Source organism: Taeniopygia guttata, chromosome 28, assembly GCF_048771995.1.
Source record: "Taeniopygia guttata chromosome 28, bTaeGut7.mat, whole genome shotgun sequence".
In the NCBI taxonomy this organism is placed as follows: Eukaryota; Metazoa; Chordata; class Aves; order Passeriformes; family Estrildidae; genus Taeniopygia; species Taeniopygia guttata.
The window spans coordinates 214,022-240,368 of NC_133053.1; the positions used below are offsets into that span (position 1 = coordinate 214,022).

The 26,347-nt window shown below is 63.2% G+C and overlaps 3 protein-coding genes and 1 long non-coding RNA gene across 8 annotated transcripts; 2 read left to right on the plus strand and 2 right to left on the minus strand.

The window, feature by feature from the left end:
- Window positions 1–101: 101 nt before the first annotated feature.
- Window positions 102–9,031, plus strand: OCLN (occludin). Of its 3 annotated transcripts, none has more exons than XM_041710928.2 (8): window positions 102–208; window positions 2,450–3,162; window positions 4,468–4,626; window positions 6,452–6,591; window positions 7,040–7,249; window positions 7,789–7,960; window positions 8,299–8,340; window positions 8,446–9,031. In XM_041710928.2, exons 1-8 carry the CDS (start codon window positions 166–168, stop codon window positions 8,545–8,547), a joined length of 1,581 nt encoding a protein of 526 aa, XP_041566862.2. In that variant the 5' UTR covers window positions 102–165; the 3' UTR covers window positions 8,548–9,031. The 3 variants fall into 3 exon arrangements, with proteins under 3 accessions (XP_041566862.2, XP_041566863.2, XP_072775385.1); XM_041710929.2 differs by lacking the exon at window positions 102–208 and adding an exon at window positions 627–745; XM_072919284.1 differs by lacking the exon at window positions 102–208 and having other exon boundaries at window positions 1,913–3,162.
- A 636-nt stretch (window positions 9,032–9,667) lies between these two features.
- On the minus strand, window positions 9,668–17,493 carry NR2F6 (nuclear receptor subfamily 2 group F member 6). The gene is made up of 4 exons (XM_030256571.4): window positions 16,478–17,493; window positions 13,170–13,264; window positions 11,765–12,295; window positions 9,668–11,236 (listed from the first exon to the last, which is right to left on the minus strand). The coding sequence occupies exons 1-4, from the start codon at window positions 16,744–16,746 to the stop codon at window positions 10,962–10,964; spliced, it is 1,170 nt and encodes a 389-aa protein (XP_030112431.2). The 5' UTR covers window positions 16,747–17,493; the 3' UTR covers window positions 9,668–10,961.
- Window positions 16,886–20,198, plus strand: LOC140680762 (uncharacterized). The gene is made up of 2 exons (XR_012052142.1): window positions 16,886–17,025; window positions 19,873–20,198. It is a non-coding gene; the product is annotated as an uncharacterized lncRNA (long non-coding RNA).
- On the minus strand, window positions 20,062–26,026 carry USHBP1 (USH1 protein network component harmonin binding protein 1). 3 transcript variants are annotated; one of them, XM_072919282.1, is made up of 15 exons: window positions 25,691–25,922; window positions 25,134–25,420; window positions 24,861–24,928; window positions 24,646–24,773; window positions 24,374–24,574; window positions 24,135–24,299; window positions 23,883–23,935; window positions 23,557–23,697; window positions 23,089–23,168; window positions 22,641–22,806; window positions 22,330–22,558; window positions 21,697–21,918; window positions 21,526–21,617; window positions 21,042–21,164; window positions 20,062–20,517 (listed from the first exon to the last, which is right to left on the minus strand). In XM_072919282.1, the coding sequence occupies exons 1-15, from the start codon at window positions 25,853–25,855 to the stop codon at window positions 20,355–20,357; spliced, it is 2,283 nt and encodes a 760-aa protein (XP_072775383.1). In that variant the 5' UTR covers window positions 25,856–25,922; the 3' UTR covers window positions 20,062–20,354. The 3 variants fall into 3 exon arrangements, with proteins under 3 accessions (XP_072775383.1, XP_072775384.1, XP_041566859.2); XM_072919283.1 differs by adding an exon at window positions 25,944–26,026 and having other exon boundaries at window positions 20,422–21,164; window positions 25,691–25,783; XM_041710925.2 differs by having other exon boundaries at window positions 20,422–21,164.
- Window positions 26,027–26,347: the final 321 nt, after the last annotated feature.

Here is a 26,347-nt window from a genome sequence, read left to right on the forward strand (position 1 = left end):
GCCCCGTGGTGGCCCCGTGCGACAATCGGGGGAAACTGAGGCTGTCAATGATTAACGCGCGGTGCCTGGCGGCGGTGGCGCTGCTAGTGGCACCGCTGGTGGCACCGCTGGTGGCACCACTGGTGGCACTGGTGGCACCGGGGAGCAGCCGGGGGACATCGCGCTATGCCCGGGGGTCGCGTTTGTCCCCTCCCCATGCGACGGGCAGGTAAGGGCGGTGGCGGGGAGGGGACAGCGGCCATCGTCCCCAAGGGCTGGCAGGGGGACAGGAGGGGACACGGGGTCCCTGAGCGTCACCCGTGGCTGTTTCCCAGCCCAAACCGGGGGTGATAAGCACGCGGTGGCGGCGCTGGAGGTGACACCCCGAGGGACGCGGTGGCTTCGCGGCGCCACCCGGGAGGGACCGGCGCGTGGGGGAAACTGAGGCACGGTGACACCGGGGCGTCTGTGTCCCCTCCAGGGTCGGTCCGACCCAACCCGGAGCTGCCCCCCGTCCTCTGGGGACGCCCCTGTCCCAAATTTCCCCTTTTCCCCCCAATTTCACCCCCTCCCCTCAACCTCCCCCGGGGGCTCCTCCCGGTGCTGCCCCTCCCCCTTTTTTAACCCCTCCGTGCCCGGTGCTTCCCCCCCGCCCTCCCCGGGGGCGGGACCCGGGGCCGGTCCCGCAGCGCCGCCGCCGCCGCCGCCGCCTCCGCCGCTCCCGGCTGCCATTTTAAGGTGAACAAAGCGGCGGAGGAGGCGGCAGGTGAGCGGCTCCGCGGTACCGGCGACTCCCGGTACCGGCACCGGCACCGGCAGCGCGGGGAGAGGGCGGTACCGGAACGGGAGGGAGCGCCGGGGGTCTCCGCTCCCCGCTGGGAACGGGGGGGTTCGTCCTTCCCCGAGACACCGGGGGCCCCGCCGGGCTTCTCTCCGGTACCGCGGGCCGCACCGGAACCGGCCACGGGGCTCCAGAGCGGTACCGGCTCCTCACCGGCACCCGGGTCCCCGCCACCAGATCCAAAGCGGTACCGGGTCCCCACCGGGTCCGCAGCGGTACCGGCCACGGGATTCCAGAGCGGTACCGGAATACCGGCTCCGTACCGGTACCGGGCTCCCCGTCACCGCCGAAATCCCCTCCGTGCTCACCCCGGTACCGGAACCGGCCCCGCGGCTCCTCCCGTGTCCCCACAGCGGGCCGGGACCCCCGAGCCCCCGGTCCCGTCCCCGCCGGCTCCGGTCGCCGCTGCGGGTCACGGTGGCGTCCCGGGGGTCCCCGGTGGGGTCAAACCGGGGGATCCAACCGGGACCGGGGCATTGCGGATCGACGGCATCGGGAACCGGGACCCTTGGGCACCCCCAGAACTCCCCCCGAGCCCGGTACTACCGGAGCGGGAGCCCGATTTGGCTTTTCCGCAGGAATTCGCCTTTCCCGCGGGGCTCTGGGGTTTTTTTGGGGTCTCTGCATGTCCCGCGGGGCGTCCCCACGTTCATTTGGCTGATTTTAAGACCCCCCCAAATTTTCCTCGCGGCTCTGCCTCACGTGACCTCCGGAATTGTCGTGGTTTGGAATTATTTTGACTTTTATTGCGATTATTTCGATTTTTAATCCGGGATCAGCTCGGCCCCCCCCCCCCCCAACCCCCCGCCGCTTCCCATTCGGGAATTCCAAAAATCCCGATTAATTCCCTGCCACCTCCGGGCTGTGGGGACAGGGAGGTGACACCGAGAGTCCGGCGTGGCTGGGGTGGCACCGGCTGGTGACTCACCGTGCCTCAGTTTACCCACGTAAACCCACGGCGACTCTGTGCCTCAGTTTACCCATGGAACTTCTGGGGCGTCTCCAAGGATTTTGTTGGGGGGGGTCTCCAGGGGTTTTTTTTGGGGGGAGCGGAGGGTCTCCGGATTTGTTCCTGGGGTCTCCAAGGTTTTTTATGGGCATGATCCAAGGCTTTTTTGGGGGGGTCTCCGAGACATTTTTGGGGGATGTTTCCAGGTGTTTTTTGTGGGATCTCCAAGGGTTTTTTGGTGGGGTCTCCAAAGGGGTTTTTTTGTGGGGGTCTCCAAGGTTTTTTTGTGGGGGTCTCCAAAGGGGGTTTTTTGGTGGGGTCTCCAAAGGGGTTTTTTTTGTGGGGTCTCCAAGATTTTTTTGTGGGGTCTCCAAGATCTTTTTGTGGGAGCTCCAAGATCTTTTTGTGGGGTCTCCATGGTTTTTTTTGCGAGGGGTCTCCAGGGTTCTTTTGTGGGAAGTTTCCCAGGGTTTTCTGTTTGTTTGTTTGTTTGTTTGTTTTTGTGGGCTCTCCGAGCTTTTTTGGTGACTCCGACTCTGGGTGGCGACTCCCTGCCTCAGTTTCCCGCGGTAACTCCGGCTGGGTGGCGACGGTGACAAAGGGACCAAAGTCCTTCCCTTGCCACCCTCCGCAGGTGACAGACCCGTCCGCGAGTGGCTTTGTCCCCTTGTCCCCTGCAGGGATGTTCACCAAGAAACCCTACGACAGCCCCGCCAGCGGCTACGGGCCACCCCCGCTCACCTCCTACGGGCCGCCCGCGGGCGACTACGGCTACGATTTCGGGGCCCGCTCGCCGCCGCCGGGCTCCTACTACGTGGAGGACGCCCCGCAGCATTTCTACCGGTGGTGGTCGCCGCCGGGGCTCGTGCGGGTGCTGGAGGCCGCAGTGCTGCTGCTCTGCGTGGCCGTGTTCGCCTGCGTGGCCTCCACGCTGGCCTGGGACTACGGCTACGGCTACGGCTACGGCGGCGTGCTGGGCAGCGGCCCGGGCGGCTACTACGGCTCGGGCTACTACGGCAGCGGGGTCAACTACGGCTACGGCTACGGCGGCTACTACGGCGGCGTCACCAACCCGCGGGCGGCCAACGGCTTCATGATCGCCATGGCCGTGCTCTGCTTCCTGGCCCAGCTGGGGCTCTTGGTGGCCAGCCTGAGCAAGTCCAGCGGTTCGCGGTCGCGCCGTTTTTACCTGGCGGTCATCGTGGTGTGCGCCGTGCTGGCTCTGCTCATGTTGGTGGCCAGCATCGTCTACGTGGTGGGGGTCAACCCGCAGGCGCAGATGAGTGGTGGCTACTACTACAGCCCGCTGCTGGCCATGTGCAACCAGGTGTACGCCGGCGGCGCCGTGCTCAACCAGTACCTGTACCACTACTGCACCGTGGACCCGCAGGAGGTGAGCGGGGCACCGGGCACTGTGGCCACCGGGCACCGGGACCACCGGGCACCACGGCCACCGGGCACCGGGACCACCGGGCACCGCGGCCACCGGGCACCGGGGTCACTGGGCACCGGGGCCACCGGGCACCGCGGCCACCGGGCACCGCGGCCACCGGGCACCAGGACCACCGGGCACCGGGGCCACCGGCGGGGGGGACGGGGACTACCGGGAGGGGATGGGGACCACTGGAGGGGACGGGGACTACTGGGAGGGAACAGGGGACAACCGCGGCACGGAGACTACTGTGGGGGGACAGGGGATGGGGACTACTGGAGGGGAAAACTTTGGGGTTTGGGGAAGGTTTGGGGTTTGGAATTTGGGTAGGACAGGAAAATTTGGGATTCAGGAATCAGCCCCGCCCCCTCACTCACCACCCCACCCCCTCCCCCCCCCCCGGCTCTTCCCCGCGCCAGCCCCAAACTGCAGCGATCCCAAATCATTCCCGGGATCCCGGCCCTGGTCCCGGTTCTGGTCCCGATCCCGGTCCTGATCCCGATCCAGAACCCGGTCCCGGTCTCAGTTCAGGTCCAGGTCCCGGTCCCGGTCTCGGTCCAGGTCCCGGTTTTGGTCCCGGTCCTGATCCTGGTCCCGGTCCCGGTCCCGGTCCCGGTCCCGGTCCCGGTCCCGTCCCTGGCCGGGCCCGCCGGGGCCGCTCCCTCCGCCGGGGCTGGAACTGGAATGCGGCGCTTCCAGCCCGGCCGGTGGGACCGGGAGCGCCTGGGGCCGCCCGGGACCGGCTCGGGATGGGGCCGGAACGGGGATGGGGCCGGCTCGGGATGGGGGCCCGGGGCTGGCTCCGGGAGCCCCCAGATCCTGCCCATCCTTCCCAAACCCCAAAATTTTCCATGGTCTTCCCAAATCCCAAACCTTCCTAAATCCCAAACCTTCCCGAATCCCAAACCTTCCTAAATCCCAAACCTTACTGAATCCCAAACCTTCCTAAATCCCAAACCTTACTGAATCCCAAACCTTCCCAAATCCCAAACATTTCCCGTCCTTTCTGAATCCCAATACTTCTCAAATCCCGAATTAGAGATTTGGGGAGGACAGGGAAAGGTTTGGGATTTGGGAAGGTTTGGGGTTTGGGAATCAGGAAGGTTTGGGGTCTGGGAAGGTTTGGCATTTGGGGAGGACAGAGAGAATCTCTGGGATCGGGCTCATCCCCCACGCGGGGATTCCCGGGCTGAGAGGGCTGAGAGGCTGAGAGCGGCAGCGCCAGAATTCCCAAATTCCCGGAATTCCCGAATCCCGCATTCCCAGGCCGTGGCCATCGCCTGCGGTTTCCTGATGGTGCTGCTGCTGTGCCTCATCTGCCTCTTCGCACACAAAACCCGCAGCAAGATCTGGAAGTACGGAAAACACAACATTTATTGGGATCGCCCCCCGGCCGGCCACGAGGGGCCCGACGTGGAGGAGTGGGTGAGATTTTGGGGATTTGGGGGATTTTGGGGGGTTTGGGGAATGTGGGGAATGGGGTCCAGGGGATGCTTCCCGCCCCTTTTCCAGCGGGGTTGGAAATCCCCAAGTTTGGGATGGGTGCAAAGGGAGGGGTTTGGGGGATTGGGGGGCACCGGGAGTGGATTTAGGGGATCTGGAGATTTCAGGGGGCATTTTGGGGGCTTCGGGGGGGAGTTTGGGGACTCCAAGAGGGCTTGGGGACACTGCCGGGTGACACCGCGGGGACACCGCGTGCGGTTTCGGTCTGGCCAATGATTAACCAGGAGGTGGCACCGGGAAAAGCCGGAGTGGTGGCACCTGGACGGGGACCTTGGGGACATCCCAGGCTTGTGTCACCTGCTGGGCTGGCCCGGCGCGCGCTGGGGGCGGGGTGGGAATGTCACAGCGTTCCCGCGGGAAGGCTTGGGACAGTGGCTTTAGGGACAGCCCTGTCCCTGTCCCGTGTCACCATCCCTGCCCCCATTCATGTCTCCTGTCCCCAGCCCTGTCCCCTATGTCCTCATTCCTGTCCCCTGTGTCTCCATCTCTGTCCCCTGTGTCCCCATTCCTGTTCCTGTCCCCTGTGTCCCCATCCCTGTCCCCATTCCTGTCCCCATCCCCGTCCTCATCCCTGTTCCTGTCCCCACCCCTGTCCCCTGTGTCCCCACCCCTGTCCCCTGTGTCCCCGTGCCACCACTCCCATCCCGTTTTCCCTGGGGCCGCGCTCCCTGCGTCGCTTTTCATTTGATTTGATTTTTTTGGTGATTTAATCTGGTTTATTTTATTTCCCATTGTGCTCTCGCCCTGTTTGTTTGGGTTCCTTCGGGTTTATTTGCTCCAGGCCCCTCCCTGGCCGAACACTTCCTGTCCCTTTTGGGGACACGCTGCCACCCCCAGGTGCCACCCGCAGATGCCACCCCCGCCTGCCACCTCCCCCGCGCTTTTTCGGGGTGTCACCCCCTTTTGGGGACATCGGAGTCCCCAGGTGCCACCACGGCTTGGGGACACACCTGGCGGCCCCCGGGAGGGGACGGGGGAGGAAGTGGCGTGTCCGGCCGGATGTCCCCAAGGCCACCAAGCCGGCGGGGACCGGCGTCCGGCGCAAACAACCCACAAAGGGCCGGACGGAAGGGGACAGGGGACAGCCGGATGTCCCTTGTCCCTCTCGGGGCCACCCCGAACCTTTTGGGTGCCACCCTGAGGGTGTCACCAACCCCGAGCTCTGTCCCTTTGTCCCTTTGTCCCTTTGTCGCAGTCTCTCCACAGGGGTTTGGGGCTTTTGGGGCTTTTGGGTTTTTGGGTTTTTTGGGGTTTCTGGGGTTTTTTTTGGTTTTTTTTTTAGGGGGTTTCAAGGGTTTGGGGTTTTTTTTTTTTTGGTTGGTTTTTTTTTTGTTTTTGTTTTTTTTTTTTTTTTTTTTTTTTGGTGGGTTTTGGTTTTGGGGGTTTTTGGAATTTTTGGGGTTTCTGGGTTTTGGGATTTTTGGGGATGTGCCTGGAGGATTTGGGGGACTCCAGGTGGGACAACAACCTCTGCTTCCCGTGGATTTTCTGTCGGATTTTTCAGGGAATTCTAGGGGATTTCTTGGTGGATTTCCAGGGAATTTTCTGGGATTTCTTGGGCAATTCTCAGGGAACTTTCAGGGACTTCTCCGGGAATTTCGGTACAATTCTCAGGGAATTTTCAGGGATTTCTCCGGGAATTTCGGTGCAATTCTCAGGGAATTTTCTCGGGGCGTTTCTTGCCGATTTCTCCTTTATCCCAGCTGAGTTTTTCCTCCCGAAATCCAAATCCCAACCCATTCTCCAGGTGAAGAACGTGTCGGGCGGGACGAGCGTTCCGGACGAGGCCGCCACGGTCGCGTACTCGGAGAAGGGCGAGACCCCCGGGCCGGCCCCACCCTACAGCCCCCCCTCGTACAGCGACCCCCCCCAAAAGGGCTGGAAAAGGTGGGGAGGGGGCGGCAGGGGGAGGGGAAGGGGGGAAAGGGGTGGGGAATGTGGGGAGGGGTCGGGAAGAGGGGTGGGGAAGGGAGATAAAAGGGAGGAAAAGGGTGGGAAATTGGGGAAGGGGAGGGAAAGGGGTAGAAAAAGTGGGGAAGGGGCAAAAGAGGGAGGGAAATGAGAGCAGGGGTCAGGAAAAGGATGAGGGAGTCGGGAAATTTGGGGAGGGGTCAGGAAAGGAGTGGAAAAAGTGGGAAGGGGCAGGAAAGGGGTGGGGAATGTGGGAGGGGTCGGGAAAGGTCGGGAAATATGGGGAGGGGATGGGAAAAGGACGGGGGGTGTCGGGAAATAAGGGGGGTGGTCGGGAGAGGGTGGGGAAGGGTCTGAGGGGCCAGGAAAGGGGAGACCCCCCCAGGGCCGTGTCCCCGTGTCCGATGTCGCCGTGTCCCGGCAGTGACCCTCCCCAGGACCCCCCCTCGCCCCCGGAGGAGGAGCAGGATGCTGCCCCTCCCCACCCCAAGCCCCCCGCCCGCCGCGGGCGCCGCCGGGGCCGGCGCCAGCCCGAGCGCGAAGGCTCCCAGTGCTCCCAGTGCTCCCAGTACGACACCGAGCCCACCACGGCCGCCGAGTCCGGTGACGAGCGCGATAGCGAGCAGTGGCACAGGTGACGCTCGGGGACAGCGGGACTCCGGTGTGCCCGTGCCCCATGTCCCCGTGTTCCGTATCCGATAGCGCCACGCCCAGTGTCCCCATGTCCATTTTCAATGTCCCCAGTGTCCCACTGTCCCCATGTCCCATTTTCAATGTCCCCAGTGTCCCAATGTCCCCATGTCCCATATTCAGTGTCCCCAGTGTCCCCATGTTCCATTTTCAATGTCCCCAATGTCCCCATGTCCCATTCCCAGTGTCCCCAGTGTCCCCATGTCCCATATTCAGTGTCCCCAGTGTCCCATATCCCATACCCAGTGTCCCCAGTGTCCCCATGTCCCAATGTCCCCAGTGTCCCCAGTGTCCCCATGTCCCATATTCAATGTCCCCACTGTCCCCATGTCCCCCGTGTCCCCGCAGGCTGTACCCCATGATCGGCTCCCCGGGCGCCTGCCATACCCAAACGTCCCCATGTCCCAAATCCCATACTCGATGTCCCTAGTGTCCCCAGTGATGTCCCCAATGTCCCTGATGTCCCCGGGGGTGTCCCCGCAGGCTGTACCCCCCGATCGGGTCACCAAGCGACCGCCAGCGCTACAAGGCGGATTTCGGGGCGGAGCTGCGGCGCTACAAGGAGCTCTGCGCCCACATGGACGGGGTCAACGAGCGGCTGGCACAGCTGGCAGCACAGCTGGACCAGGTGCCCGAGGACAGCGCCCAGTACCAGGTGTGCCCCGCCACCCCGAGTGCCCCTTCTGCCCCTTGGCCACCCCTTTGCCACCCCCTTCTGCCCCTTTGTCACCTCCTTTTCACCCCTTTCTGCCCCTTTTTCACCCTTTTTGCCCCCTTTTCACCCCTTTTTCACCCCTTTTCACCCCTTTTTCCTTCTTTGTGACCCCTTTTTCCCTCCCCTTATTTCTCCCCCTGTTCCACCCCACTGTCCTGTCCCTGTCCCCCTCTCCCCCTGTCCCCCTGTCCCCCTGTCCCCCTGTCCCTGTCCCCCTGTCCCTCTGTCCCTGTCCCCCTGTCCCCCTGTCCCTGTCCCTGACCCCGCTGTCCCCGCAGGCCCTGGCCGAGGAGTACAACCACCTCAAGGACCTGAAGCGGGTGAGTTTTTCGGGGCTGGACTTTTTGGGGGGGGGTCTCCCCCCTCTTTGAGGACATCCCCGGTGTCCCCAAACATCCCCTAAATGTCCCCAAACGTGTTCCCAGAGCCCGGAGTACCAGGAGAAGAAGCGGGAATCCAAAACGCTCCGGAACAAACTCTTCCACATCAAACGGATGGTGAGCGACTACGACAAACTCCGGGGCTGACCCCACAGCCAGCGCCCCAAAAAAGGGACATTTTTAGGGGGAACACCCCAAACCCCCCCCCCGACCCATCCAAAGACTTTTGTGCCTTTTTTTTGTGTTGAAAAAACCCAAAATTCCTCATTCTGAGCCCTCCCCAGTGCCAAGGGTGGGGGCGACTGGTGGCAGCTGTTGGTGTGACTCCCCCCACCCCAAAATGTCTCAAAATGTCCCCAAATGTCCCCCACACTCTTTGGGATCCCCCCAAGTGCCTTCCCCTGGTTGTAAATAGGGTTTTTATGGGGTTTGCACTCCCCTGGCTGCCTTAAAGGGGTTTTGGGGCTCCCAAATTGGGTTATGTGGGATAAAAAAAAAACCCTTTTGGGGTTTTGTTTTGTGGGGGGGACCCAAATCCCCAAATATTTCCTAGGGAATTGGTGGGAACTGCGGGAATTGTGTAATATTTTTAATTGTTTTGTAATAAATGAAGTGTAATTGTTGATTTTCATTTGGGGTTGGGGTGAAATGGGAAGGCCGAAGTTGTCCTAAATTTGTGAGGGGAAATCCCAAAAACCCTCCCACTTTTGGAGGGGAAATCCCAAAACCCTCCCAGCTTGGGAAAAGAAAACCCAAATTCCCACAAATCTTGGGAGAAAAATCCCAAATCTCTTCACTTTGGGAAGGAAATCCCAAATCTCTCTGTTCAGGAAGAGAAATCCCAAATCCCCTCAAACCCTGGGAAGAGAAACCCAAACCCCCCCAAATCCCAAATCCCCCATCCCACTGTTTCCAAAAAAAAACCCAAACTGAAGCAGAATTCCTGAAATCTCCAATTTCCCCCTCCAAAAATCCCAATTTCAGGACCTTTATGGAACATTCCCTTTTTTTGGGGTGGGTTTGATATCCCCAATTCCAATTTTTCTGCTGGATCCCAAATCCAGACCCCTGGGATTGTAGGAAATGTCTTTAATTGGTGTTAATTAATGGGTGTATATGGCCCAGCGAGGATTCCATCAGCAGGGAATGGTCCCAGAATCCCAAATCCTGAAATCCCAAATCCCAAAATCCTTAAATCCCAAATCCCGAAATCCTGAAATCCCGTATTCTGAAATCCCAAATCTTGGCTCATTCCAGACCTCCAGGGTTGTAGGAAACATCTTTAATTGGCGTTAATTAATGAGTTTATATGGCGGAGCGAGGATTCCATCGGCCGGGAATGGTCCCGGAACCCCAAAATCCCAAATCCTGAAGTCCCAAATCCTGAAGTCCTGGCTCATCCTGGTGCCAGCTGGGTGGGGACAGTCCTGGGGGGGCTGTGTCCCCTGTGTGTCCCCTCCACCTTTGGGGACACCCTGGGGACACCACCGGGACCCCAAAACTTTTGGGGACAACATTGGGACCTCTTCTGGGGACAACACCAGGACCCCAAAACCTTTGGTGACAACGCCAGGACCCCAAAACTTCTGGGGACAACAATGGGACCTCTTCTGGGGACAACCTCAAGACCCCAAACGTTTTGAGGACAATGCTGGGACTCCACAAATTCCAGTGACAATGCTAGGACCCCAGAACCTTTTGGGACAACGCCAGGACCCCAAAACCTTTTGGGACAACATCAGGACCCCAAAACCTTTGGCGCCAAACCCACAACTCTCCAGGCACAACCCACGAGGGCACAGCCCCGTTCGGGTGGGACTGGGAGCTGCTGGCGTTGAGGAGAATCCTGATCCCATTCCGGGAGAAGGTCTGGCCCATTGTCCGGCCCATCCCATTGTCCGGCTCATCCCATTGTCCGGCCTGTCCTGCCATCCATCCCATCCTGTCCCATTGTCTGGTCCATCCCATTGTCCAGTCCATCCCATTGTCCGGCCCAACCCCATTGTCTGGCCCATCCCATTGTCCGGCCTGTCCTGCTGTCCATCCCATCCCATCCCATCCCGTTCTGTTGTCCAGTCCATCCCATTATCCAGTCCATCCCATTATCCAGTCCATCCCATCGTCCGGTCTGTCCCATTCTCCGGCCTATCCCATTGTCTGGCCTGTCTGGTTGTCCAGCCTGTCCCATTCCATCTTCTGGCCTATCCGGATGTCCAGCCCGTCCCATTGTCCGGTCGATCCCATTGTCTGGCCCATCCCGTTGTCTGGCCCGTCCCATTGCCCATCCTGTTCCATTTTCTGGTCTATCCAGTTGTCCAGCCCATCCTGTTGTCCAGCCCATCCCATTGTCCGGCCCGTTGCATTTTCCAGCCCATCCAGTTGTTCATCCTATCCCGTTGTCCAGCCCATCCCATTGTCCGGCCCATCCCACTCTCCGGCCCGTTCCGTTGCCTGTCCCGTTCTATTTTCTGGCCCATCCGGTTGTCCATCCCATCCCGTTGTCCGGCCCGTTGCATTTCTGGCCCATCCCATTCTCCGTCCGTCCGTCCGTGCGCCCGTCCCTACTGCCCGGCGCCGTAGGGCCAGTTGAAGGTGCTGCCGGACAGCAGCATGTCGCGGATCAGGGTCTCGATGGGGGTCTTGCCCACCAGGCGCATGAAGAAGAGCTGCGAGATGAGGGCGGCGGGCACGGCGCGCAGCGCGGGCAGCCGCAGCAGCAGCCGCCCGAAGCGCTGCGGCTGTGCCGGGAACTGCGCGCGCTCATACTCGGTCAGCGCCACCTGCGCCTTCTCCTGCAGCGTCTCCACGTGCGCCGGGTCCGACAGCCCGCAGGCGTCTGCAAGGCAACGGGGCGCGTTGCAGGCACGGAGCAGGGCAGGTGTAGGGGTGGAGTAGGGGAGCTGCAGGGGCTGGAGTACGGGATTTGTCGGGGATGGAGTATGGAAGCTGTAGGGGACGGATGCCACAGGATCCACCAGGAATATCCCCAGGGAATATCCCAAAATCCAGTGTCCCCAAATTAATTGGGAATATCCCCAAATCTATTGGGAATATACCAAAATTTACCCATCCCCAGCCCCAAAACCCTTGGAAAAACCTCTCCATACCCATCCCCAACCCCAAAAACCCTCAGAAAAACCCGGAAAAACCTCTCTGTACCCATCCCCAACCCCAAAAACACTTGGGAAAACCTGGATAAACCTCTCCATACCCACCCCCAACCCCAAAATCCCTCAGAAAAAACCCAGAAAATCCTCTCCATACCCTTCCCAACCCCCAAACCCTTGGACAAACCTCTCCATACCCATCCCCAAACCCCAAAACCCTCAGGAAAATCCCCTCCCGCGCGACCCCGGCCGCGCACCGGGCGTGAAGAGCGCGATGGCCTTGAGGCAGCTGTACTCGGCCGAATCCACCTGCAGCCGGTTGAGCTTCTCCACCTGCTCCTGGAAGACGCGGATCTGATCCATGAAAGCCACCACCCTGTCGGCCGACATGGGCGAGGCGTGGAAGCCGGCGGCCGCCAGCAGCGGCGCCATGTGCAGCGGCAGCGCCGACTGCGCCGCGTTGAGCACGAAGAGCTCGCTCCAGCTCAGCCGCAGCAGGGCCACCTGGTCGGAGACGGGCAGCTCGGGGAAGAAGGGGATGTTGCGCGCCCACTCCACGGTGCTGAAGAGGAGGCGGGCGGCCAGCTCGCAGATGTTGTCGATGGCCATGGCGCCGCCGGGCTGCTGCGCGTACTGCGCGCCGTAGCGCGCCGCCGGGTAGGGCTCGGCGCGCAGCAGCTGCGAGATCAGCTCCGACACCGGCTGCCCGTTGAAGAAGTCGCCGGCCACGGGGAGGGCGTTGGGGCTGCCCCCGGAGTGGCTCGGGGGGATGCGGCCTCGCTGGACGGCTGCGGCGAGGAGGGGCGGGAGTCAGTCGCCATCCCGGAAAATCACGCCGGGTTGTCGGCCCCATCCCGGAAAATCACGCCGGGTCTTTATCCCGATACCAAAAAATCCCACTGAATTTTCATCGCCGTCCAAAAAATCCCACCAGATTTTCATCGCCATCCCAAAAAAATCCCACTGGGTTTTCATCACAATCCCAAAAAATGCCAATGGATTTTCATCCCCATGCCAAAAAATCACACTCGGTCTTCGTCGCCATCCCAAAAAATCCCACTGCATTTTCATCACAATCCTGAAACAAATCCCACTGGGTTTTCATTCCAATCCCAAAAAATGCCAACGGACTTTCATCCCCATCCCAAAAAATCCCACTGGATCTTCATCCAATACCAAAAAATCACACTGGATCTTCATCCAATACCAAAAAATCACACCGGGTCTTTATCCCCATCCTAAAAAATCTTACTGGATTTTCATTACCGTTCCAAAAAATCACACTGGATTGTCATCACAATCCCCCAAAAAAATCACACTGGGTTTTTATCTCAATCCCAAAAAATCACACTGGATCTTTATTGTGATTCCAAAACATCCCACTGGATTTTCAGCCTGATCCTACATGCATCCCACTGGATTTTGGGGATAAACCCATGATTTTGGGGTTAAACCCAGGATTTTTGGGATAAACCTGGGATTTTTTGGGATAGACCTGGGATTTTTTGGAATCCACCCCATCCCGCAGCCCCACTCCCAGCCCCAGGTGGGCTCAGAAAACCCAAAAAAAATCCCCCAAAAAAGGGGGGAAAACAGTTTTTTTTCCCCCAAAACGCATCATTCCCCGGATTCCTCGGGGTTTTTTGGGAATTTTTTCCCTACCTTCCTTCCTCATCCCCACGCGGAAGCACTTCTTGAGGCGGCAGTACTGGCACTGGTTCCGGTGGTGCTGGTCGATCTGGCAGTCCCGGTTGGATCTGCGGGAATCGTCGGGATCAGCCAGAATTCCCGGGAATTTCAGCCCCACCCCCATCTATCCTGGGAATCCCGGATCCCCTTTATGGGATTTTTTGGGAATGGTCGCCGCTGATGGATTTTTCCCCGCCTCTGGAAAGCTTTTGGGATTTCATTCTTGGTGATTCCATGGAAGCGGCTCCCAGAATTCCAAGGAATTCCAAGGAATTCTGGCAATTTCCTGCGGGGCTGGGCCTGAAATCCCTCAGGCAGCTCTGACCCCAAATCCTGCGGGATTCTGGGATAAAGGGAGAGAATTCCCAAAATTCCTCACAGCCTGCAAAAGGGGTCCTGGCCCATGGATTCATCCCACAATTCCCAAAATCCCTGCAAAAGGGGTCCTGGCTCCCGTTCCTACACGGAACCCCAACAATCCCCATGCAGATCTTTCCCAAATCCCAACAGTCCCCACATGGATCTTATCCCAGATTTTTTTTGTTTTTCCAGTGGATGAAAATACCTGGGGGAGCCCCCAAGGTCTGGGAGTGTCGGGAAGAGATCCCAAAATTATCCTGGATTTTTTCCCAGTGGATAATATTTTTCCCCACCTGGATAATTCCTTGGAATTTTGGGAAAATATCCCAAAAATTATCCCAAAATTTTTCCCAGTGGATAGAACCAACCAGATAAATCCTCGGATTTTTCCCGAGGGCCGAACCCTCCCCCACCGTGGGGAAAACCTTTCCCAAAAATCCCCTCCGGAGTTTTCCAATGGGAAAGGCGGCAGCGAGCCGGGAAATTTGGGAAGCTCCGAAAGGCCCGGGCTGTGCTTAATGACTTAATTAGGACGGGTAATTAGCGGCAGTGACAATTAAAGGCACTTTGAATATGCAAATGAACTCGGGGCCGCTTTGGATTCCTGGAACAAAAGCGGGATCCTGGAGCTTTGTTCCTCTGGAAAAGCCAAAAATTCCCAAGTCACTTCCTGGCTTTTGAAATTAAAAAAAAAAAAGGGAAAAACCCTCTAGAATATCCCAAAATTCCAGCGATTCCCAAATAACTTCCAGGCTTTTTAAATTTAAAAAAATAATGGGAAAAAAACTTCAGGAACATCCCAAATCCCAGATCTGTCAGCCCTTCCCTATCCCAGGTATTTCACTCCAGTTTTTCCCATTTTTCCGGGAATTTGTAATTCACCAAATCCCATCTTTATCCCCAGAAGGGAAACTGAGGCAGGGCCGGGAGCAGCATCCACAGGGAGGTGATTTGGGATTTGGGAATACGGGTGATCCCAAAAAAGATTCCCAAATTTCCCGGCTCGCTGCCGCCTTTCCTGTTGGAAAACTCCGGAGGGGATTTTTGGGAAAGGTTTTCCCCACGGTGGGGAAGGGTTCGGCCCTCGGGAAAAATCTGGGAGGAATTTTGGGAGCTTTTCCCGAAATTCCAAAGCCACGGTGGGAATTATCCCGGTGTTTTTATCCACTGGGAAAAACTCCGGGATGATTTTTTTGGGAAGTTTTTCCAACTGGGAATTCCGGCCTGTGCCGCCCCTGGAGCTGGCAAGGGACTGAGGGAATTCCTGTTGGGACTTGGAGAAATCTGGGATGGTTTTTGGGTAGTTTTTCCCAAAATTCCAAGGCGTGGTGGGATTATCCAGATGATTTTGGCTATTGGGAAAAATCCGGGATAATTTCAGGATCGGGAGCTGATTCCAGCTGGGATTGGAGCCAGGATTAGATCCAGCCGCTCCCGGATGTTTCCCAATCCTTTTCCCTTCTCCCAAAAATTCCAAAGACCTCCCTGAGCTGGGATGAGGGAATGGAGACTCTCAGAAATTCAGGAATTCTGTCCTCTGGGAGCAGCCTGGCACTCCCTTGTTCCAAATTCTGGGAATTCCGGACGTTCCATCAGCTCCGAACTTCCCGAGGATCCCATCCCAGATTCCTCAGGGATCCCAGATCCCAGAATTCCAGGGGATCCCCGCTCCCATTATCCCAGAACTCCAGGGGATCCCTGCTCCTGGTATCCTGGAATTCCAGGGGATCCCCAGTCCCATCATCCCAGAATTCCAGAGGATCCCTGTTCCCATTATCCTGGAATTCCAGGGAATCCCTGTTCCCGGTATCTCGGAATTCCTGCTCCTGGTATCCCAGAATTCCAGGGGATCCCCGCTCCCATTATCCCAGAAATCCAGGGGATCCCTAATCCGGGTATCCGGTAATTCCGAGGGATGCCTGCTCTCGGTATCTCGGAATTCCAGGGGATCCCTGTTCCCCGTACCCCAGAATTCCAGGGGATCCCCACTCCCCGTATTCTAGCAGCTCCCCGCTCCCGGTATCCCGGATCCCGCTCCCGGTTTCCCGGATCCCACTCCCGGTATCCCGGATCCCGCTCCCGGTATTCCAGCCGATCCCCGCTCCCGGTATCCCGGTGCTCCCGGCGCTCCCGGCATTCCCGCGGCTCCCGTTGGATCCCGGCCGTGCCCGGAGTGAGTCACGGGCACCGCGGGAATGCCGGGAGCGCCGGGAACACCGGGATGGACCGGGAATGGATCCCTGGGGAGGGGCCGGGAATGCATCGGGGGATGGACCGGGAATACCGGGAATGGGGGCGGCCGGGGGGCGGAAACCGTGCTGGACTGGGGGAAACTGGGATGGACTGGGGGATAATGGGGTGGACTGGGGGATACTGGGATGGACTGGGGGATACTGGGGTGGACTGGGGGATAATGGGGTGGACTGGGGGATACTGGGATGGACTGGGAGCCGCTGGGCTGAACTGGGATCACGATTTCGAGCTGCACTGGGGACCCCTTGCCTGTCCTGGGTGGGCCTCGTGCCGCACTGGTTTGTACTGGGAGACCCTCGTGCCGGACTGGGAGCCACTGGTTTGTACTGGGACACCCCCAGCACCACCAGACCGAGACCCCAACTCATCCCCAGCCGGGATCCCCCCGCTGTCCCCCCGGTCCCCTCCCGGTGCTCCCCCGCTCCCCCCGCTGTCCCCCCGCTGTCCCCCCCGCTGTCCCCCCGCTGTCCCCCCGCTGTCCCCCCGCTGTCCCCCCCGCTGTCCCCCGCTGTCCCCCGCTGTCCCCGTTGTCCCCCCGCTGTCGCCGCTGTCCCCCCGCTGTCCCCCCGCTGTCCCCCGCTGTCCCCGTTGTCCCCCCGCTGTCGCCGCTGTCCCCCCGCTGTCCCCCCGCTGTCCCCCCGCTGTCCCCCCGCTGTCGCCGCTGTCACCTGCAGGTGTAGCTGAGGTTCCTGCGGATGCTGCGCTTGAAGAAGCTCTTGCAGCCCTCGCAGGTGAACACCCCGTAGTGCTTCCCGCTGGATTTGTCCCCGCACACCACGCAGTCCGCGCCGGCCCCGGGCCGCTCCTCCTCGCCGTGCTCCGCGTCGCTGCCGCCGCCACCGGGGGACGCCGCCTCCTCCGCTCCGCCGCCGCCGCCTCCGGTGCCACCGGCTCCGCCACCGTTCGGTTCGCCCCAAGCGCCGGCCACCATGGCCATGGCTCCGCGGGGCCGCGGGGGCTCAGCGCCGCATCGAGCGGAGCCTGCCGGTGCTGCTGCTGCTCCCGGTGCTCCTCCCGGTGCTTCTTCGCCCGCTTCTTCTCCGCCCGATGCTGCTTCTGCCCCCGGTTCTGCTTTTGGTGCCGGTTCTGCTCCCGGTTCTCCTCCCGGTTCTTCTTCTTCTCCCGGTTCTTCTCCGGTTCTCTCCTCCCGGTTCTCTCCTCCCGGTTCTTCCCCTCCCGGTTTTTCTCCTCCCGCTGCTTCCCCACGCCGAGTTCGGTAAGTTTTACCGAGGAACCGCTGGCTGGGAAAAGCGCCGCTTTTTGGGGTAGTTTTTCTTTTTTAGGGATTTTTTTTGGGGTCGCCCCCTCAGGGATTTGTCGCTCTCCTCCTCCTCCTCCTCCTGCCGGTTCACGGCCCCGCGGAAAGTTTGCGGCGGCGGCGGCGGCGGGGCCGGGGCGCGGCGCATCCCCCCGCGGGCACCGGCCGCATGCGGGGCCGCTCCCGCCCCCGGTGGCTCCTGCGCTCCGCGGCACCGGCTGGAAGGAGGAGGAGGAGAGGAGGAGGAGGAGGAGGAGGAGGAAGGAGGCGGCGCTGCCCCGGTTCGCCCTCGCCGCTCTCCGGGCCCCGCCGCCGCTCGCAGCCCGGTGCCGGTGCGGCTGCGGGTGCGGCGGGACCGGCTCCGCCGAGCCCCGGGGCTCTCCCCGCCTCCCGTGAAAGAGCAAAGTTCAGCCGCTGCCGCGGTGGCCGCCCTGGATGCTCCTCCCCGGCCTCCTCCCCTTCCGCTCCCGGGTCCTGCCCCGGTCCCGGCCCCGCCGCCGCCGCCGCCGCCGCCGCACCGGGGCCGCCCCCCGCGCCCCGCGGGTCGGGACCGGCCCCCGGGACCGGCGGGGCCGGAGGGAGCGGGGGAACGGGGGAGCGGGGATGGAGAGCGCGGTTCGGGCTCCGCAGGCGGCGGCCGCGGCCCCTCCCGGGCCCCCCGGCGGTTCGGGCACCCCCGGGGCTCGGCCGGCACCGGGAGCTGCGGGGACAGCGGGAGGCTGGCACCGGGAAACCGGGATGGGGCTGGGAAACCGGGGTGGGAAACCGGGATGGGGCTGGGAAACCGGGGTGGGATTGGGAAACCGGGGTGGGAAACCGGGATGGGGCTGGGAAACCGGGATCAAACTGGGAAACCGGGATGGGATTGGGAAACTGGGATCAACTGGGAAACCGGGATCAAACTGGGAAACCGGGATGGAAAACCAGGATGGGACTGGGAAACTGGGGTTAAACTGGGAAACCGGGATCAAACTGGGAAACCGGGATGGGATTGGGAAACCGGGATGGGAAACTGGGATGGGGCTGGGAAACCAGGATCAAACTGGGAAACTGGGATCAAACTGGGAAACTGGGGTTAAACTGGGAAACTGGGATCAGCCTGTGAAACCGGGATGGGACTGGGATCCTAAGATCAAACTGGGATCTCGGGATCCAAGCAAGGGCCTGGCACGGCTCCGGGATTCCAGGATCCAACTGGGAGCCCCACGCTGTAGCAGGAACCTGGCACTGGGACAGGAGCCCCACGTGGCACCGGGATCCCAGCATGGAACTGGGAATCCGGGGTCAAACTGGGATCACTGGGATTCTGGGTCAAACTGGGAACCTGGCATTGGTACTGGGATTCCAGGATCTCCCCGGAATCCCAGCATCAAACTGGGAGCCCCACACTGTACCAGGAGAAAATCCTGTGACCCCAAAAAGTCCTGCAGCCCCATAAAGTCCTGTGACCCCAAAAAGTTCCTGTGAGCCCAAAAAGTCCTGAGACCCCAAAAAGTCCCCACAGCCCCAGAAAGTCCTGAGACCCCAAAAGGTCCCTGTGGCCCCAAAAGATCCCCACGGCCCCAAAAGGTCCCTGTGGCCCCATAAAATCCCTGCGGCCCCATAAATTCCCCGCAGCCCCAAAAAGTCCCAGAAGGTCCCCACGGCCCCAAAAGGTCCCCGCGGCCCCATAAAGTCCCTGCGGCCCCACAACCGCGGCGCAATGCGGCCGATCCAGTCGGACCCGTTGGGGCCGGCGCGGCCCCCGGGTGGGTGTTGGGATTCCTGGGAATCATTAACCACGGGATCAGCGGGATAATCCCAGCGGGAAAAGGCACCTGACCCCCGGCACCCCGCCCTGCCCCGGGCACGGGGGCAAAGTCCCCAGAGTGACCCCAAACACCCCAAGTGTCCCCAAGGTGCCGGGCTGGGATTGGCCCCGGAGCTCCTGAGCCGCGCTGTGGGTCGGGATGAAGAGAAAAGCTGAGCTGAGCCTGGAATTGGGGCGCAGCAGAGGCGGCCATAAATGAAATTAAACCCCTGGATTTTGGGATCTGATCCTAAAGCCCCCCAATTCGTGGGATAACACCTGGAGAATCCACCTGGGAACAGGGCTGGGTTTGGGGGATCCCAATCCGCAGAGTCCCCCTGTCCCCACAATGTCCCCAAGGGTGAGGGTGCCCCAGTTCCCTCGATTTAGGGTGCTCTGCTCACCGAAAATGACCGATCCTAAATCCCCCCAAACCATGGGATAACCCCTGGAGAATCCAGCTGGGAATGGGGCCGGATTTGGGGGATCCCAATCCGCCCCAGCAGGGTCACCCCTGCCCTTCCCCCCTGCCAGGCTGTGATTTACGGCCTCGGATTCCATAAAAACAGCCCAAAAAAAACCCCAAAAAACCAAACCAAACCCCAACAAAACCCCAAATAACAACACAGGAACAAAGGGGGAAATCGGATGCGGGTTTGTTTGGACGTCCTCAGTGTTTGATCTCCAGAGGAATTCCAGCTCCCGAATTCCCGAATTCCCATTCCCGCTCCTCCTCCTCGCGCTGCTCCACCGCTCTGGCCCCACAAAAGGCCCCGGGAAGGCTCCGAGGCTTTTCCAGGTTCCTTTTTGGGGTCGGACATGGCTCCAGAGGCTTTGGGGATTCTGGGGGGGTGTGGGGACGGGGACGGGGTTGGGGATGTGCTGGAGGTGGTGGAAAAGCGGGAAAAGATCCCAAAAATCATCCCGGATCCTTCCTAATGGACAAACCTGGCCTTGGGGGGGGGGGGGGGGGGTCAGGAAAAGATCCCAAAAATCATCCCGGATTTTTTTTCCAGTGGGTGAAATCTCCTGGGTGGTCCCCACCATGGATTTGGGATTGGACTGGGGTTGTCCCCTGCTGTCCCCTCTGTCCCTCTGTCACCCACCTTTCACAAAGCGGATTTTGAACCTCAAAAGGCTCCAGGGGCAGCCCGGACATTGGACACGGACACGGACACGGACACTGGGCACGGACACAGCACAGACACGTTTCCCCATAGATTTTCAGATTTCCCCACAGATTTCCGGGTTTCCCCGTGGCATTCTGTGTTTCCCTGTGGATTTCTGGGTTTCTGCATGGATTTCTGTGGTTTCCCCATAGATTTTCAGATTTCCCGGTGGATTTCTGTGGTTTCCCCATAGATTTTCAGATTTCCCGGTGGATTTCTGTGGTTTCCCCATAGATGTTCGGGTTTCCCGGTGGATTTCTGTGGTTTCCCCATAGAGGTTCGGCTTTCCCCGCAGATTTCCAGGTCTCCCCGCGGGCTCCCGGCGCTCCCTAGATGCAGGTCTCGCCGCCGCGCTGCAGGTCCCGCAGGCTCCGGGCCAGGGCTCGCTCCGTGCGGCCGTGCTGGCCCCGCAGCGCCGCCGCCCGCGCCCGCAGCCGCCGCAGCTGCTCCGCCTGTCTCCGCCGCGCCCCGCGCAGCGCCAGGGCCAGCGAGCTGCGGCGGCACCGGCCCGGGACACCGGCGGCTCAGGGGCCGGGCGGGACCGGGGGGCTCGGGGGGATCGGGGGCTGGGGGATTTGGGGAGCCGGGGGATGGGGGGGGTTCGGGGGTTGGGGGATTTGGGGAGTCGGGGGATGGGGGGGGGGTTCGGGGGTTGGGGGATTTGGGGAGTCGGGGATGGGGAGGTTCGGGGGTTGGGGAATTTGGGGAGTCGGGGGATGGGGGGGTTCGGGGGTTGGGGGATGTAGGGAGTCAGGGGATTCGGAAGACCCGGGGATTTAGGGATTTAAGGGGTCAGAGGAGCTGAGGGATCCAGGGGAGCCCGGGATTTGGGGATTTTGGGAATCAGGGAACTGGGGGAGCCAGGGGCATGAGGGGAACCAGAGAGAACCAGGGGACTGAGGGGCCCCGGACTCCCAGGACACCCAGGGGACCCGGGGGACACCCAGGACACCCAGACGACACCCAGGGGACACCCAGGGGACCCCGCGGGACGCCGCCCCGCGCCCCGTGCCCACCGGTGTGCCTGCAGGAGCCCGGCGGTGGCGGCGGCGCTCCGCTGCTGCCGGGCGCGGCTGGCGGCGCTGCCCCGCTCCAGGGCCCGCAGCAGCTCCCGGGCCCGGCCCCGCAGCCGCTCCGCCCTGCGGCACGCGTGGCACGGGAACCCCGATCCCAGCTCATTCCCGATCCCAGCTCATTCCCGATCCCAGCGCCATTCCCGGCCCCACAGAATTCCCGATCCCACACCATTCCAGATCCCAGCACCATTCCTGATCCCAGCACATACCCGGCCCCACAGAATATCCAATCCCACACCATTCCCAGCCCCACACCATTCCCAGCCCCACAGAATTCCCGATCCCAAACAGTTCCCAATCCCACACAGTTCCCAATCCCGCACAGTTCCCATCCCCACAGAATTCCCATCCCCACAGAATTCCCGGCCCCACAGAATTCCCGGCCCCACAGAATTCCCGGCCCCACGCCGCTCCCGTCCCTCACCTGGCCCGGATCCGGAGCAGCTCCTCCCTGGTTCTCTCGGGGTCCGGGGGGCTCTGCGGAGCCATCGCCGCGCCCCGGCCCATCCGCGCGTCCTGCCGAGATTCCCGGGGTGTCTCCCGTGCCTCGGGATCCCCCGAACCCCGGGAACGGCCCCGTGGCACCCATCCCTACCTGCTCGGAGCTGCTGCCGGAGTTGCTGCTGGAGCTGCTGCCGGAGCTGTCGGAGGCTCCGTCCCGCTCCCGGTCCCGGTCCCGCCGCCGTTCCCGCTGCCGGTGCTGCAGCAGGAGGCGCAGCGCGGCCTGGCGGGGTCCGTGCCCGGCCAGGAGCAGCTCCAGGGCTCGCTTCTCCTTCTGGGCCAACTGCAGCCGCGTCCGCAGCTCCGCCAGCGCCTCCTGCGCACCGCGGGGGAAACTGAGGCACGGGCAGGAGAGACGGGCAGGGAGCCGGGGAAGGGTCCAGGGAGGGAGCCGGGAAAGGATCAGGGGAGGATCCGGGGAGACATCCATGGAGAAATCAAGAGAGGGACCCAGGGAAGGATTCAGGGAGGGACCCACGGAGAAATCCATTAAAAAATCATGGGTGGGATCCACGGGGGAATCCAGGAAGGGATCCAGGGAGGGATCCAGGAAGGGACCCAGGGAGAAATCCATGAGGAAATCCAGAGAAGGTCCCAGGGAAGGATCCAGGGAAGGAATCCCGGGAAGGATCCATGGAGGGATCCAGGGAAGGATCAAGGAAAGGAACCCAGGGAAGGGATCCAGGGAGGGATCCAGGGAGGGGTCCAGGGAGGATCCCAAGCCCACCTTGAGCACGGCCAGCTCCTGCAGCAGCTCCTCCTTCTCGGGCCGCCTCCAGCCGGGCAGCAGCGCCCGCGCTTCCCGCAGCGCCCGCTCCGCCCGGCCTCGGGGGTCCCGCTCCCGGGGGGGCTCCGAGGGCTCGGGGGCGTCCAGCAGGGACCCCTCCACCGCCGCCTGCTCGGCGCGGAGCCGCCGGATGAGCTCCCGCAGCGCTCCCTCCTCCATCCCCCGGGAGCTGCGGGGCGGGCACGGCGGCGGTGGGCACGGGGGACCCGGGGTGGGGGGCTCAGCGCCGGGACCCCCGCGCCCCCCGGTACCTGCGAGCCCCGGGGCTGTCCGCGGGGTCCTCACGGCTGTCCGGCTCCGCGGGCTCCGGTGTGGCGGGGCCGGGTCCCGGTTCCGGTGTGGCGGGGCTGGGTCCCGGTTCCGGTGTGGCGGGGCCGGGTCCCGGTGCGCGGCCCGGGCTCGGTTCCGCTGCGGTTCCTGGGCATGGTGCGGGCAGTGCCGCTGCCCAGGACCACCCGCAAGGGGGTGGGGGGGGTTTTGGGGTGCCCCACAAGCTCCTTCCATGCCCCCGAAGTCCTCCCAGCACCTCCCAGTATCCCTCGTGCATCCCCCAGTGCCCCCACGTGTGCCTCAGGCTTCCCTTCAGTATCCTCCATGACTGCTCCTCAGTATCCCCCCAGTATCCCCCAGTATCCCCCAGTATCCCCCCTGATGACCCCCCAGTTTCCCCCAGCCCCCCCAGTCCCCGCTGTCACTCACCCCCACGGGTGCCACCCTCCGGTGCCACCTTTGCCCGCACCCGGTCCAGGAGGGCAGCGTAGGCCTCCCCGCAGCGCTCGCTGGGGGACGAGGGGCTCAGGGGGACTGTCCCCACCCTTGTCCCCACCCTTGTCCCCATCCCTGTCCCCAGCCCTGTCCCCATCCCTGTCCCCATCCCTGTCCTCATCTGAATCCCCATCCTGATCCTGATCCCTGTCCCCGTCCCATCAACACCATCCCATCCCTGTCCCCATTCAGGTCACGATTCCGGTTCTGATCCTGAGGGGTTCAGCAAGAGTGTCCCCATCCCTGCCCCTGTCCAGTGTTCCCATCCCTGCCCCTGTCCAGTGTCCCCATCCCTGTCCCCTGTCCCTGTCCCCACCCCGGGGGTCTCGGGGGACTGTCCCCATCCCTGCCCCTGCCCCTGTCCCCATCCCTGCCCCTGTCCCTGTCCCCGTCCCGGGGCACCTGCAGCGCAGCGCCATCCGCAGCCCGCTGCAGCGGGACTCGCTCCGGCCCAGCTCCATGCTCAGCCGCTCCGCCTCGCCCTTGCACTCGCCCAGCGCCGCCGCCAGCTCCCGGTTCGCCTCCTGCAGCCGCGCCAGCAGCCTGCGGGCCCGCGGCCACCGGGAACGGGCCTCAGTGCCCCACGGGCATTTGGGGGAACCGGGGGTTTGGGGGGACTGGGGGGTTTGGGGGCACTCGGGGGTTTGGGGCACTCAGAGGTTTGGGGGCACTCGGGGGTTTGGGTCACTCGGGGGTTTTGGGGAACTTGGGGCTTTGGGGGCACTCACCCCTGCAGCTGCTGCAGCCGCTCCTCCTGCTCCTGGCTGGGGCCCGTCGAGGGCTGGGGGGACAGCGGGGCGGTGATCCCGGGGGCTCCCCCCGTGGGGTTCAGGCCCGGGGGGCTCCCCCCGTGGCGTTCAGGGCCGGGGGCTCCCCCCGTGGGGCCGGGCGCTGTCACCACCCCGGGTGGCATCCTGCGGAGGGGACCCCAGAGCCCCGTGCCGGGGCAGGGCCCACCCGTGCCCCAGCCCCGCGCTCACCCGGTGCCCCGGGGAGCTGCTGGGCCCGGGGGTGTCACCGCTCCCGGGGCTGTCACCGGTCCCGGGGGTGTCACCGACCCCGGAGGTGTCACCGACCCCGGGGGTGTCGCTCCCAGACGCCTCCAGCTCCTCCAGCCTGGCCAGAGCCTCCCGCAGGTCCCGCACCTGAACCGGACACGGGGCTCAGCACCGGGGCCGCTCCGGTCCCACCCCGCCGGCGGCCCGCGCCCCGCGCCCACCTTGCCCTGCAGGCGCTCCCGCTCGCCCCGCAGCGCCCGCAGCGCCGCCGTGGCCCGGCCCAGCTCCCGGTCCCGTTGCTCCAGGGCTGCCCGCAGGCTCGCGTTCCTCGCCGCCGCCTCCGCCGCCTCCGCCGGGAGCCCCGGCCCCGCCGCCCGCCCCGGGCGCGCCCAGCCCGGGCTCCGGCTCAGCTCCTCCAGGCTCTGGCCGTGCCGGGCCGGTCAGTCGGTGCCCGCCGTGCCGCCCCGGGCACCGCGGGCGGGCCGTGCCTCACCTGCAGCGCTCGGTGCCACGCCGGGGCGGGCGGCGGCCACGCCGGTGGCTGCCGGTGGCGGGAGAAGGCGGCGCGCTCCAGGGAGCTCACGGCGTGCTGCAGCCGCTCGAAGAGGTCCGGGCTGCGCGCTGGGGACAGCGGCGGCGACACGGCCGCGGTCAGGGCGGGGACAGAGCGGCAGTGGCACACGCGGTGGCGCGGGGCGCGGCGCTCACCGTCCGGGCCGCTGGCAGTGGCGACAGTGGGGACAGTGGCGGTGGCCTCCCAGCCGTCCTCATCCTCGCTGCAGGGCGATGAAGGGCGCCGTGAGGTCCCGGTGTCCCCGCGCTCCCGGTGTCCCCTCAGTCCCGGTGTCCCCTCAATCCCGGTGTCCCCTCAGTCCCGGTGTCCTCTCGGTCCCGGTGTCCCCTCAGTCCCGGTGTCCCCTCAGTCCCGGTGTCTCCTCGCTCCCGGTGTCCCCGCGGGTGGCGCGGGGCCGGTGCCGGTACCTGGCGGGGCGCTGCTGTGGCGGGGCCGCCCCTGCCAGCAGCGGGATGTCCTCGGTGTCGCTGGCCACGTCCTCGTCCTCGTCCTCCTCTTCTTCCTCCTCCTCGTCCTCCTCTTCCTCCTCCTCCTCCTCCTCCTCCTCCTCCTCCTCCTCCTCCTCCTCCTCCTCCTCCTCGTCCTCCTCCTCCCCGCGCGGGGCCCGGGCCGCGGTGGCCGTGCCGGTGGCGGTGCCGGTGGCCGCGTCCCGTTCAGCCCCGGGGGCAGAGCGGGTGGCACCTACCGGCCTTTCCTGGCACAGGGGTGAGCTGTGGCCACCGGCCCCGGCCCGGGGTCCGGAGCGGGAATTCCCACCGGGGAGAGCGGCACGAGGAGCCGCGGGGCCGGCGGGGGCCAGGCCCGGGTGGGGTCAGGCCCGGGTGGGGTCAGGCCCGGGTGGGGTCAGCCCCGTTTGGGGTCAGTCCCCTTTGGGGTCAGTCCCCTTTGGGGTCAGTCCCTTTCGGGGTCAGTCCCATTTGGGGTCAGTCCCGTTTGGGGTCAGCCCCGGGCGGTGCCCGCTCACCTCCTCCATTCCGGGATCGTCCTGCCCGAGGCTCTCAGGGCTCCCAGCACGTCCCAGTTCCAAACTGGTGCTCCCAGCAGGTCCCGGTTCCATCTGGGGGTCCAGGATGTCCTGGCTCCACACCCGGGCTCCCAGCAGGTCCCAGTCCAACCCCGGGGTTCCCATTCTTTCCCGTTTCCCCCATTCTTTCCTGGACCCCCAGTTCTCCCGCGGTTCCCTCGTTCTCTCCCGGTCCCCCGCCCGTCCCGGGCACCTCCTGTTGCTCCGGCTGCTCCTCCGGCCTCCCGGCCCTGTCCCTGTTCCTGCCGGGATTTCCTCTTCCTTTAACGGCTCAGCTGCCCCGCCGGGGGGGGACCGAGGAGCCCTGTGCCCCCCCAGAAACCCCAAAGCCCCCAAAACCCCCCCAAAACCCCAAAACTCCCCCCAAAACCCCAAAACTCCCCCCAAAACCCCCAACCCCCACCCTCCCTGGTGCCGAGACGCTCCCACCTCCACCCCACGGAGCATCCCCGCCACGGGACGGGGACCCCAGAACGGCTTTGGGGCGTGCCGGCGAATCTGGGGGCGCTTTGGGGTGCTGTGAGAACGGGGGGTGCTGCTTTCGGGATGCTGAGGGGGTATTTGGGGTTTGGGGTGGGGGTGTTGGGGGTGGAGCAG

Excerpts from the sequence above, each read along its gene's own strand:
- NR2F6 (XM_030256571.4), bottom strand. The coding sequence starts at position 16,746 with ATGGCCATGGTGGCCGGCGCTTGGGGCGAACCGAACGGTGGCGGAGCC. Across the intron at positions 13,265-16,477 it reads AACCTCAGCTACACCTGCAG|ATCCAACCGGGACTGCCAGA; the intron begins GTGACAGCGGCG and ends CGATTCCCGCAG. Across the intron at positions 11,237-11,764 it reads CATCGCGCTCTTCACGCCCG|ACGCCTGCGGGCTGTCGGAC; the intron begins GTGCGCGGCCGG and ends GTTGCCTTGCAG.
- OCLN (XM_072919284.1), top strand. The coding sequence starts at position 1,966 with ATGTTTCCAGGTGTTTTTTGTGGGATCTCCAAGGGTTTTTTGGTGGGG. Across the intron at positions 4,627-6,451 it reads GGCCCGACGTGGAGGAGTGG|GTGAAGAACGTGTCGGGCGG; the intron begins GTGAGATTTTGG and ends CCCATTCTCCAG. Across the intron at positions 7,250-7,788 it reads GATAGCGAGCAGTGGCACAG|GCTGTACCCCCCGATCGGGT; the intron begins GTGACGCTCGGG and ends GTGTCCCCGCAG.
- USHBP1 (XM_041710925.2), bottom strand. The coding sequence starts at position 25,855 with ATGGGAACCCCGGGGTTGGACTGGGACCTGCTGGGAGCCCGGGTGTGG. Across the intron at positions 24,300-24,373 it reads GGGAGCGCCTGCAGGGCAAG|GTGCGGGACCTGCGGGAGGC; the intron begins GTGGGCGCGGGG and ends TGTCCGGTTCAG. Across the intron at positions 23,698-23,882 it reads CGGCTGCAGCAGCTGCAGGG|GCTGCTGGCGCGGCTGCAGG; the intron begins GTGAGTGCCCCC and ends GCGGGCCCGCAG.